The 13,623-nt window shown below is 37.8% G+C and overlaps 1 protein-coding gene across 2 annotated transcripts in view; it reads left to right on the plus strand.

The window, feature by feature from the left end:
• Lmbrd2 (LMBR1 domain containing 2) overlaps window positions 1–13,623 on the plus strand; it is a 53,581-nt gene that overhangs the window by 36,433 nt on the left and 3,525 nt on the right. For both annotated transcript variants that reach the window (XM_028767627.1, XM_028767626.1), the window contains 5 exons: window positions 154–259; window positions 745–842; window positions 4,074–4,177; window positions 5,476–5,522; window positions 8,024–8,129. In XM_028767627.1, coding sequence (XP_028623460.1) covers window positions 154–259; window positions 745–842; window positions 4,074–4,177; window positions 5,476–5,522; window positions 8,024–8,129 — 461 coding nt within the window. The remainder of the gene's footprint in view (window positions 1–153; window positions 260–744; window positions 843–4,073; window positions 4,178–5,475; window positions 5,523–8,023; window positions 8,130–13,623) is intronic.

The raw sequence follows: 13,623 nt of genomic DNA on the forward strand, positions 1-13,623 counted from the left end.
ATATTTATATATATACATATATGTATAGTATGAAAATAGATGAAAATTATAGTTACAATGATCTAAAATATTTTAATACATTTCACTATAGTGTAAATTGTATTTTGTTGTATTTAAAATATATGTGTTGGTGCTTTTAAATGTTTATTGTAGGCTGTTTTGCCGTTTGACTCCTCCTTTATGTCTTAACTTCTTGGGACTGACCCATATGGATTCGTCCATCTCCCACCAGAATACCCAGCCAACTGCGTATACATCTGTAAGTGTGGTTCTTTAGGTTCCTTCCCTACATACGATGTTGTTATGAGTCATCTTCTATTGTCAGTAGAAAATCTGTGTAGCACATTGAACTCCTTTTTATCACGAGAGCCTTCTCTTAAAGGTTATATATATAATTACTAATGATAGGGTTAAAGTAATCTTCTTCTCGGAATTTTAAAAAAAATTGTTTATTTAGATTCCTTAGATGAGCAGCATCAAAACCCTGCTTCATAGAGCATTAGCATTTATATGTATAATCTAAATGTGTATGGTTTTGTAGTAGTTATAAAATACTAGATTTCTTTAGAAGAAAGCCTAAACAGGAAGAAAGTTTAAGAAATTCCTACCCCTTAGTACTTTGTTTCTAAATTTTGAAAAGTCAAGTATGTTGATGTACATTCCTGTGGGTGAATTTTCTAATGATGGGAAAGAAGGAATGAAAATATGGAACTCTGCTGACTTAACTCTTCTCTTACTCTTCAGATCATGGGTTCCATGAAAGTTTTATCCTTTATTGCAGATGGATTCTATATATATTATCCTATGTTGGTAGTAATTCTCTGCATAGCCACATATTTTAGGTAAGAATTTAACATTACCTTTTTCTCATACTCTTAGTTGGCTATAGATATCCCTTTCCCTTAAAACTCTATTGAGTATTTACAGGTTTGGTTTTAGTTATTTGTGTTTTAGGAGGTTTGGGGAGCTAGGGCAGTTTGAGGGGTCTTTTTGAGTAGTTGAGTCAGGTTCTCCATCTGGAGACAGCTCAAAGAATAGAGAAGTGGGATTACTCTGTCGTGGTTATATAGGCTATAGAGTGGTAAGCCTAACTGTAGGATGGTAACTCCAAAGTCTTGGACTGCAACACTGCAAGCATGTCTAGCTTCTTTCCAATAACATGTTAGTCTTTGGTCTTATTCCATATTGTTGCTGGGTTTTTAAATCCTACAGATGCTAGCCAACATAAGGGGTCAGGTGAGGAACACATATAATCAAGATGTGTATATAAAGTTGGAAGAAAAATACTTCTCTGTGCTTAGAAGGTATGCAGCCTGCTGCTTTTTTGGGCTTAGAGAAGATTATAGAAACTTGACAGAGGTACAGTTCAAAGGGTTAACGCTTTTAACAATAATGAACTCATTCTAGCCATTGTTACCTATGTAAGACTTATTATATATACAAAATCAAGCCAGCGATACTTCCTGCAGAGACGGGACGTGATATCCAGGCTCCATCCCTTCCTGAGTTGATAGGTGCTCTGGAAGGGAGGCATTTTTCTTTTTCTTTGAGGCAAAGGAAGGTTTCCTGAGTTCCAGTGGCTGTGCAAGTGTGGGAATCTCTCACTGGACTTAGTGGATTTTTTTTTTTTTTAGAAGAAGATGTAAGGTTAAGGGAGGAGGTGTTAGGAAGTGTGGGGACAGTTGGAGGGGAAAGTTGGGATTATGTGTAATCATATTCATTGTATGCATGTTTGACATTCTAAGGACACGCTTGCCTTAGCGCCCTGTCTCTCCTTCTCATCCCTCACTCTCGTACCCCTTCAGCCTTTGCTGACTGCTTCAAGTGTCCCAAGACGTGCCCAAAATATCACTTTTATAAAAATATGTCTTTAATATAAATTAATTTGCTTTTCTAATAAAAGTAAGTTTTATTAACTCTTGTTTAAGTCTCATATTATTTGTACAAAAATCTAAATAGCATAGTAATATTAGAATGTTTATTTATATAAATTCTCCACTAAGTTAAATTTCTTTGATAAATAAAATAGCTAAAAGATTATAATTTAAGACTATTAGATGAGCTTGGTGGCACATGTCTATAATTTCAGGGTTTTGTAGGCTAAGACAGGATCCCAAGCTCACAGTCAGCATCAGCTATATAGCAATAACATGCTTCAAGAGAAAACCATACATAAAGTATAATAAGATAAAAATATTAATATGAATTGATGCTAAAACTATTGTTTTGAGGTTTTCCTCTAAGGTGGAAAAAGCAATAGCAGATTTTATAATTTAATGCTGTGCTGATTATGTGTTTACTCATTTAATAATTTAATGAACTTGGCTGTTGAACCATAATGGAACATCCTGAACCTTTATGAGTACATCTTTTCATGTTAGTTTTCATATTGGCAATATGAAGATTTTGAGGTGAAATGGCTCTGTGGCTCAAAATAATATAAATTAGAATAATGCTATGTCAAATATAAGAAACTAAATATAAGAAATCAGAAAAATGATTATAGGAGAACAACCATTGTAGGGCTGGAGATGTAACTCAATAGTGTGTTATTGTCTAGAATAACTAGTACTCTGGGTTTTATGTGGTCTAGGGGTCTGCTCTGCCACAGGGTGTAGCTGCTCAGGGAGGCGGGACATAGGAATTGACTGTGGTTACACCATGCTGTCTCAGAGCAGTGTTGGACTGTAGGGAATTCCCCCCTCCCACACACACACACACACACACTGCTCTGCGGGTAGGAAAGCATAATCTGAGGCACAGGACACCTGGAGCTGGTTTGGGGGTCCCTGAGCCTGCAGCGAGGCCGGGGCCGTGGGGGTTCCCAGGCTCCAGAACACACCCAGGCTGAAAGCTGTGGAAGACCTGAGAACAGAGTTGGTGCCTGTGGGCTGAATGTAGCCCAGGCCGGAGGGGAAAAGCGGGGAGCTCCAGCTGCTCCTACAGGGGAGAGTCCTTGGCTTGGTGGTGGGCTTGGGTTGGGCTTGTTGATGGAGGTCGTGGCTGGGAATGCAGAGGCCTTCTACAGCAACTCTGTATGAGAGCTGTGTATGTGTATGAGTACACTGTTGCTCTCTTCATGCACACCAGAAGAGGGCATCAGATCTCCTTACAGATGGTTGTGAGCCACCATGTGGTTGCTGGGAGTTGAACTCAGGACCTCTGGAAGAGCAGTCAGTGATCTTAACTACTGAGCCATCTCTCCAGCCCCGAAAAACTTCAATTCTTGAGTGAAAAAAACCCCATAACATTAAATTTTACATAATTAAGATTTTTGTTAGCTAAGCAGGTTGATGCAAGCTTGAGTCACAGAACTCTGGAGGCTGAGGGAGGAGGGTCACTGAGTGTGAGGCCAGCCTATTCTAATACAGTGAATTCTAGGACAGCTTGAACTTCAGAGTAACACCATGTCTCAGAAAACAAAAGATTGTGTAAGCAAGAAATTTCTACATGTACTGATGCTGATTGTATTAATCTATTTATTTTTATTCATTTATTGTTTTTAAGATGGAGTTCCACTGTGTATGTAGCTTTGGCTAGATATGAGTTCTTGAACTCACAGAGATCTGCCTGCCTTTGCTCCTAGAGTGCTGGGAATAAAGGCTCCTGTCACCACTGCTCAGGGAATTGCTGATTTTATATGCATACTTCAGTATGAAAACTACTCTGAACATTTAAAAAGAACACGTTGATTTTGTTACAGCCATCCTGTAGCAATATAGGAAGCCTTACTCTACTGAGTGAAAAATGCAACATGACATTTGATTTGTTTGGTTTTCAGCCAGAGTTTCACTGTAACCTTAGCTGGCCTCAAACTCATGACAGTCCTGCCTCAGGCTCCCAGATACTGGGATTATAGGCATGAAGCTTCATATGCATCTGGACACAAGCATTGTAAAAAGAAAGAGAAATAAGGACCTTGTGAAGAGTGGCTAGCTGCATTGCTGTGCAGTCTGCCATGATAACTAATACCGAGTCGTGGTTTCTCTGGGGTTGAGAATGCTAAAGAACAATTTATCAAAATATTTACGAAATGAAATAATACTTATTGTTTTGAAATCTGCTTTTATTAGTTTGGGCACCCGTTGTTTGAATCTGCTTGGTTTCCAGCAGTTCATGGGAGATAATGATATGACATCAGATCTAGTTGATGAAGGAAAAGAATTAATCAGACGAGGTAAGATTTGTTGTCATAAAATAAATGAAAGGGCAATTTTAAGTGCTAAGACTTAAATACAAAATGAATGATTGCAAAATTTGCATATGATTTTATTCTACCTTAGGTGGTTTAACCTAAAAAAACTATATGTCCTGTTTTCTTCACAAAAATATTTGAAAATATAATGTAAGGTTTATTATGAAGAAATTGTGCAGCATAAATTACTAGTGAATCTACAACTAGACAGTAAGTATTTGATTTATGGTTTTAGACTTTGTGTTAATCAGCTTTCTGACTATGTGACAAAATAACTGGGATAGCTTGAAAGGAGGAAAGATACCTTGTTTTACTTCACTGTTTTAGTGATTTCAATCTGTGGTTACCTGCCTTTTGACCAGCAGAATGTGTCATGGCAGAGAGCGAGTATCACATAGAATCAATGAGAAACACAGGAAGAGGCTGTGGTCCCGGTTGTATCTTCAGTCTACTCCAGTGATTTAACTTTCTTCTCCTTGGCCCTGCCTTCCCAAGGCTCCAGCAGCTACCAGCCTGCACAACCTATTGGCCAGAACTTTAAGGAAAAGCCAAGATCCAAGCCATAGTAGATTGGTTTTTTCTTTGTTTTGAAATGTATTTGCCAAGTTCTATGCAACTATAAAGCTCATTAATTTAAAGAGTTATTAGTTTGTTGCTATGTGCAAAATCATTCAAACTGTTTTTCTCTTTCTTGGCATATACTGATCATTGAGAATGAGAGTACTATTAAAATACATAGAGCTTTCCTAAAGAACATGTATTGTGTTTTCTTCACGTCCTCGTAGGATGAGTGAAGGAAAGCCTTGATTTGGGGATGTTTTTTTTTTGTCTCCAGAATCCAGCCTTAATATGCTCTCTGAAGAAGTAGTGTCTATTTGATGTGATAATTCTGTATTTGTCATAGAAACCCCTTCCCAATATTGATAAGAATGGTAAGCTGGAAGATCCTGAGAGAATGGCTATCACAGTCACCACTCTATAGAGTCTATCTCAAGAGAAGCACTGCACGTGCAATCCAAAGAGCTTATAGTAGAGGAGAATCATACAGCAAGTATAAACTTAGAAAAGTCCAAAGGAGAATAGAAGCTACAGAAAAGCAAATCTCAGATTACCAAAAGGAAGAACATTTTTTTCACTAAAGGTGACAGACTCCAAAGCTATCTGTAGCCAAACAGGAGTTTGTAGTAGGTTGTAGATACTGTAGTCTGCTCTTGCTTTGATTACTTTATTTCTAATGAAACCATGTTATACTGAATTTGTGGCCTTTTTATTGTCTTTAGAGAAAAGAAAAAGGCAAAGGCAAGAGGAAGGTGAAAATAGAAGAAGAGTAAGTATAATAGTTTATTCAATTGCTGTTAACCATGAGATATCTCAGAAACACCATAAGAACCTCACTTGGGGTAAATGGTTACAGATGAGAAACAATAGGTAAAGGGCATAGGATTTTCTTTTCCCTTTAATGTGTATGAACGTTTTACCTGAGTGTATGTTTTTGTACCATGTTCATCACTGGTGCCCAGAGTGCGCAGAAGTGCATTTGGGTCTCTTAGAACTGAATTCCAGATGGCATGCAACTCTAGTCACTTAGAAGAGCAGCAAGTATTCTTAACCACTAAGCCCTGGGTGTATTTTTAAAGAAAGGAACATTTTAAGACTTTTACATACACATATGCTAGGTATCCTGTCATAATGGGTTCAATATGCATCAATAGGTTGACTAAACTGTATATACAGTGACCAAGCAATTTTGTGCAGCCTTATTGATAATGTAGTTTATGTTGCTTTAAAATCATTATGCTTTTTCTAATATGACATTTGTATTTTCATCTTTAATTTATCTTTAGTCCTCCATTTTCTGAGGCAAATCTTTGAGAGAGTAGGAAAAAATGAGAGAAAAGGAAATCTATTCACAATTTCTATAACTTTTTAACGTTGATGTGCTGATGTATGTAACTGTAATTCTGGGGGGGGGTCGGTGTGGAGTTCTTCTTTCCTTTTGCTCCCAAATAATAGCAGAGTGTTTCTATGCCCACTCTTTTTAAAAAGCATTTATTTATTTTGAGACAGTCTCTCATTAGAAGGACCTGCAACTTGCTACATAGACCAGTATGGCCTAGCACTTACTTGAGATCTACTTGCCTCTGTGCTGGGTTTAGCTCCCAAATGAGTGACACAGAGACCTGGTCTCTGCAAGCACTAAGCTGGGCAGGTTCTGAGCTATTCCGATTCAGTTAGGCTACCTGCTTCCCAGCCATGTGGTCCTTAACCTGCATCTTCCCTTGGTTTGCTTAGGTCCATGTGTGTCTTCAGGGCTGCTCTCACATTGTGACCTCATGGCAAATCCTGGTTCATCCACATGGTCTCCCTACCTTTCTTCTCTTCCTCTCTCTCCTCTCCTTCTTCTGGCCCTCTTCTCCCTGGGACCCCCAGACTGGGATCAGAAGTCCTGCCCTATTCTCTTCTCTTGCAACTAATTGGCTGTTCAGCTCTTTCTTAACCAATCATTGGTGATGGGAAGCAATTTTTGCATACCATTTAGACCAGCGATGCTTGACCGTGCCAATGTCTGGACTATAACCAGATGTCTGGGCATAGAGATCAGCATCTGAATACACAGTGCTTAAAACCATCCCCCAAGAGATGTATTTAGCCTGAAAAGTACATAAGAGGGGATGTCATACTTGTCAGTGTATTTTACCATATGCCATGTAAACAGGAGACTTGTATATTTAGGATGGTAACACATGCCTTTAATCCCAGCACAGAGACAAATAGATCTCAGTGAGTGCTAGGCCATTCTGGACTACGTAACAAGTTCTAGGCCCATTATTGAGACTCTTGTCTCAAAATAAACCTTTTTTTTTTTTTTGGTTTTTCAAGACCAGGCTGGCTTCAAACTCAGAAATCCGCCTGTCTCTGCCTCCCATGTGCTGGGATTAAAGGCTGTGCCACCACTGCCCGACCAAACATTTTCAAAAGATAGATTTGTTCTTTATTTCACAACTAGAACCAAAAGTAAACATTACTAGAAATATATTTCACCTTCTATTAGTTCTTCTCAACCTGTGGGGGTTGAACAGTTCTTTCACAGGGGTTAGATATTAGATATCCTGCATATCAGATATTTGTATTATGATTCATAACAGTAGTAAAATTACAGTTTTGAAGTAGCAATGAAAATAATTTTATGGTTGGGGATTACCATAACACAAGGAACTGTATTACAGAGTCTCAGCATTAGGAAGGTTGAGAGCCATTGTATTAGAACTTCTAACTTCTACAGTATACCAGAGTTGTAATAGACTTGACTACATAAACATAAAAAATGTATTCAAAATTTCCAAAGTGTCTGGCTTGAACGAATGGCTTGTATAGAACACTGAATAGGTGCTCTCAGATGACCATTTCAGTTAGCTAGGTGTAAGGTATAGAATGTTAGTTAATGAGATCACACTGTCTTCCATGGTAACTCGTAAGTCTGTGTGAGTCAGTCTTGCATACAGCCTTAATTGTTACCAAAAATGACTTATCAGATCTCCAGTATTTGCAGCTTGCTCAAGTAAAAGAAGGTTTTTAACATAACTTTTATATGGTCAGGGTAAGCTTGCTATTATTATTTTTGAAGTTTTAGTTAGAATAATATGTTAATACAATCATAGCCAGCAAAATGTTTTTGTTAAAAATTAAAGGTGATAAAAATTGATTTTAAAGACTGTTAAAATTATACTGACTTCTAATGAATTTCTGATGAAAAATGGTTATATTACTTTGAATCTAGACCTTTGACAGTATAATATATGCTATATTTCGATTGGGTTTTTGCTCTAGGAGTGGAAAGAACGTTATGGACACAACAGAGAGGATTCCACTCGGAATAGAAACGTTCATCCTGACCCCAAAGAGTCAAATTTCTCAGACACTACTACCAATTGGTGTAAGTAGCTTATTTCCTAGTTTACTTAGGGATTATTGTCTATTGTTTGCTCTGAATGGAAACTGAAACCATACCATCTGGCATCATAGACCCCTCTACACTGACTTCCCTTATCATCAACTAGTGTGTGCCAGGAAGTGGACGTGTATATCAGGTACATAGTTGTGTTATTTCCAAGGTGTGTTCTAGGCAAGTAATCATTTCTACTATTTACCTTGATGTTTTTCATCCTTTTCTACTAGTTGATGTAGGTTATTCATTTATTTTTATAAGAATTGGTTAACTCATACTGAAGTGCTTTTCTATGTATATAGTGAGAGAAAAATAAATTTCTTGTCCCCAGGATGTTCATAATTTGGAGAAGTACTAAAGTTAGATACAAGTCCTCCAACAGTGGTGTGAGTTACGAAACCTGTGTAGCACTGACCCTGCACAGACATGAAGAGGAAACAAGCCCATTGACCTGGGGAAGACGTCAGGAACCCTGTCTTGGTCTTCTCACAGAACGTGACGCTGTGTAGCAGGCAGTTTTGTCTTCGGGGAAGATGAGATGTTGCTAAGGGAGCCGCACTACTGAGGCTTCTGTGAATAGGGTTCTGTCTGAGATTGAAGATGAAGCAGGAAATCTGAGCATTCTTCCCTAGCTACTCATTTGTACAGTAACAGTGTGCTGTTAGAGGAAGAATAGAAGCACAGGTACTCCTCTAGTGGTCTGAAAACAGAAGACAAGTACCAGAAACATTCCTTTGTATTGAGGCCCATCTAAACACAAGGAGAAACTGAAATCTCTAGAGACTGAAGGGAGCTAAGGTAGAGTCTAAATTCACAGTACGTATGTTATATTAATTCAGGTCTCCAACATTGATGCCCCTATAGATAGAGGTATGCCCCATTCTCAGCATAACTGTTATTTAGCTTAAGTTCAGTATTCTTTTAAATGAAATGTCTAGTCTTTAGCAAGAAGTTCTGAGGTATATAAGGAAATAAAGTATAAGCCATCTTTAAAATATGAAATAGGAATACGTCAAGAGTAGCCGGGCAGTGGTGGCACATGCCTTTAATCCCAGCACTTGGGAGGCAGAGGCAGGCGGATTTCTGAGTTTGAGGCCAGCCTGTTCTACAGAGTGAGTTCCAGGATAGCCAGGGCTACACCAAGAAACCGTATCTCGAAAAACAAAAAAAACAAAACAAAACAAAACAACAACAACAACAAAAGAAATAGTAAACATCCTAAGCCTAAAAGTGCCTCAAGTATTGGAATTATCAGGCAGATCATTGGTGGAAATAACTCATTAATATGTTTAAAGATGTGGTGAGAAGGTTGGATAATGTGCATAAAGAGATGTAGGGAATTTCACCAGGCAGCTGGAAGTTTAAGGAGCTAAATGGAAATGTTAGAAATGTTTTAATAGCGGACTCCAGTGATGTTGCAGACTTCTCATGTAAGGTTTTACCAGAGAGTGTACGCCTGTGCTGAAGGAAATTACCTTGGGGGATAGAAAAAGCGTTCTCTCTTAGGAGTGTATTTTTATACTAAATATTTCTGTAATGAAAATTGAGCTGAGTATTCAAAAATGAATTATAGTTACCTAGATAAAAGGAGTTTTATTTAGAAAATGACTAAGGTGTAGTGATGTGAGAGAATGTTTGCGAATGTATGCTTTCTCAAGACTAGAGTTTAAACAACATGAGTAACCTAATAAGAGGAGCTCCAGAGACAGCTTAGAAACAGATACCATCATGCTCAAAAGTATGGATTTTATATGGTAGATAAGTTTATATATATATGTGTGTGTTTGTGTGTATATATGTGTGTGTGTGTGTGTGTGTATACATATATATAATTGGATATTTTATTTACATTTCAGATGGTAGGTAAGATTTTAGCTTGAGATGAACATGATCTTTATTTAAATTTTTACTTTTTATTATTTTTGAATATTCATACATATATTTTGATCATATTCTTACCACTTTCCCATCTTCTTCCAGATCATTCCCCTCTACTCACCCAACCTCATGTTTTTGATTTGTGTCTTAAAGCAAACAACAGTGCAAAAAGAAAACAAATAAAAACATAAAACCAATGAATGAAACAAACAGCATAAAGTATGTTTTGTATTAGTTAACAATTCGTAAGCATGTGGCCTGCCCTGGAGTGCAGTATCACTCCATTTGAAGAAAACTGATTTTTCTCTCTTTCAGCAGCTATCAATTACAAATAGCATCTTGCTTAGGGATGAGACTTTGTGCCTGCCTTACCTTCTCCATACTGGGATTTTGTGACTTTGAACATGTACACATTCTGTCACAGTTGTGTGAGTTAATGTATGCACGATAGGACTGCTATTGTGTTTGAAAAATGTTTCCTTGAGAGAAGTTGAATGATTCTGGCTCTCACAATCAGTTTGTCCCCTTTTCTTTGAGGAGAGGGGAATGATATAAAGACATTCTGTTTAGGGATGAGTGCTTCAGAGTCTTTCACTCTCTACAGTTGTCCAGTTTTGGATCTCTATGTTAACTACTTACCATACTAAGTAATGAATTTAGCTTCTCTAATGAGGTTTAAGCAATGAGGTTTAATCTAGGGGTTTAGCAATATGTCCACAGGTGTTGGATTCTTAGGGGCAAGTCCAGTCGTTGTCAGAATATCCAGCAATCCAGCAAATGCAACAGCAAACCAGCAGTAGCAAAAGCAGGGGGAGTTGGGGCAGTGGCTGCCACAGGCCTTCTCAGGGCTCCTGCAAAGTCCCCAGAATTAAACTGTCTGCAGCTGGCACAAATCATGCCCCTCCATACATCCCTAGAATACAAGACGTTCATAGTTAACAGCTGTGGAAAATCTGAAACAACTCCATACCCCGCACATGGGATTAAAACAAAAACATATTCATATAACATAACTGGATTTTTAAAGAAACCAAGGCTCTAACTACAATGGTTGGTTACTCCTGTAACGTTTATGCCACTATTGCCCCAATGGGTGTTTTTACAGGCAGGTTGCTATTGTAACTTACAGGGTTCATAGAGAAGTGAGATTGATGGTTACTGTTCTCCTCTAGTAGCATGAGGAGTACCTTCCAACACTGATGTGAGGCAGTAGGGGTAAAGCGTCTAGCTGAGAACTAGCTCAGCGTCTCTATGTTCAGTCACATGAAGCATGATCTGCTCCTGCTATTTAGAAAAATGAATTTAATGACAGTATAAAATATGACTTTTAGAGAAACAAAGCTCAGAAACCATTTTAACATCTGTTTTTATAGTGAAGTCAAGGAGTGATGTGGGCTTAAAGTAAGACAGTGGAACTTGAATGAAGACAGAAGATTGTCTTTGAAGGATATTTAGGATAGAATAAATAGTAAGGGGCTTTAGCTAAAACTCAGAAACCGGGAAGAACCTATAAAGAGATTTAGGTACTTATCATAGAGTGAAAGTCTGTAGAATTGAAAGATCTGAAAGTATGAGAGGATTGTTAAATAAAGAACAAACACAAAGCTTTAGATAGTGAGTTAGATAAGATGACCAATTTCAGTATGTTAATTGTACCGATCCTTGAGCATGGGGCATCTTTCCATATGAGGTCTTCTACAGTTTGTTTCTTGAGGGACTTGAAGTTCTTGTAATACAGATCTTTTACTTGCTTGGTCAGAGTTACACCAAGATATTTTACATTATTCATGGCTATTGTGAAGGGTGTTGTTTCCCTAATTTCTTCTTGGCCCATTTACCATTTATATAAAGGAGGGCTACTGATTTGTTTGAGTTAATTTTATATCCAGCTACTTTGCTGAATGCATTTATCAGCTATAGGAGTTCTCTGGTAGAATTTTTGGGATTGCTTATCTATACTACCATATCATTTGCAAATAAATAGCAATACTTTGACTTCCTCCTTTCCAATTTGTATCCCCTTGATCTCCTTTAGTTGTCTTACTGCTCTAACTAGAACTTCAAGTAGTATATTGAAAAGATAGGGAGAGAGTTGGCAGCTTTGTCTTGTCCCTGATTTTAGTAGAAATGCTTTAAGTTTCTCTACATTTAGTTTGATATGGACTACTGGCTTGCTGTATATTGCTTTTATTATGTTTAGGTATGTGCCCTGTATCCCAGATTTCCCTAATACCTTTAACATGAACGAGTACTGAATTTTATCAAAGACATTTATAGCATCTAATGAGATACTTGTGATTTTTTTCCTTCAGTTTGTTTATACAGTGGATTACATTGATGGATTTCCATATATTGAACCTTCTATATGCTGGGTGGATAAAGTGTGAGAGAAACAAGGAACAAGCTTATGTGAATGGCTTAAGAACATTCATGATTAACTCCAAGTCACCAATAATGCATCAGTGTCATATTAAGGAGAAAAAAAAATATAAGCACTTGCCCTTGGTCTCATTTAACCAAGAATGATTCCACATTTGAATTCTGTACTTCATGCTTCCTGTCTTCCATCCTGTCTGTCTATGGTATGAGTCTGAATCTGTGCCTGCCTGAAGGCTGCCTTGTGGATTTGTCCCTATGACTGGATTTGTCTCTATGACTGTATGTGTCTGCAGGCGTGTGTGTTTGTGTGTGTGTGTGCACACGCGTGTGTGTCTTAACAACAGGTTTCACTCAGTCCTTCTTGAATAGCACAGAAAGAATCACCTCGGGGAAAGAATGGAATACTTTACAGAAATCTTTTTGGTTTTGTTTTTCAAGATGGGGGTTTCTCTGTATAGCCTTGGTTGTTCTGGAACTAGCTCTTTATCCAGGCTGACCTCAAACTCACAGAGATCTATCTGCCTCTGCCTTCTGAGTGCTGGTGTTAAAGGTGTGCTGCTGCTACCACTACCCAGATATTTTACATAAATCTTTAACAAGAGTTTTTCAAGGGATTCAGTCACTGGCTCCAGCAGATCCCAACAAAACCAGATAACAAATAATATCATTATTTTTCAACCAATATCCATGAGTAGATATCCATTTTAGAATATTTCTTTCAACCTTTGTATTTGCTGCTTTTAGCACTTACATTGTTCCAGATCAAGGACATGGACCAGTATATGACTTAAGATTACAGCTATGCAATAGCTTTCGTTGTAAAAATTGATTACATAAGAAACCCAAAGATAGTTATATTCCTTTCTTAAAGGCAGGTGGAATGGATGGGCTGAATACACATAGGATAGCTGTATTGTGACCTCAAGATGTGTTATTGACTGGCTGTGAGGTCCAGCAAAATTCCAGTTTCTTAAAATGTCATAGATATTGTCATAATATTGTATCACCACATTAGGAAAGAGGCCAAGGAGACCAAGAGATGATATAAACATCTTGCCTAAGTTTTTTCAAAAGAACTGTCTCATAGAGTCTTTTAATCTGTCTGTACTTGTGGGTGCAATACGTACAGAGGCCAGAAGAGGGCAGAAGCTCCCCTGAAGCTAGATTTACAGGCATTTGTAAGCCCTGTGACATGTGTGTTAGAAACTGAACTTTGGTTCAAGAG

The sequence above is a fragment of the Grammomys surdaster genome, unplaced genomic scaffold (genome assembly GCF_004785775.1).
Source record: "Grammomys surdaster isolate TR1022 unplaced genomic scaffold, NIH_TR_1.0 174, whole genome shotgun sequence".
Lineage (NCBI taxonomy): Eukaryota > Metazoa > Chordata > Mammalia > Rodentia > Muridae > Grammomys > Grammomys surdaster.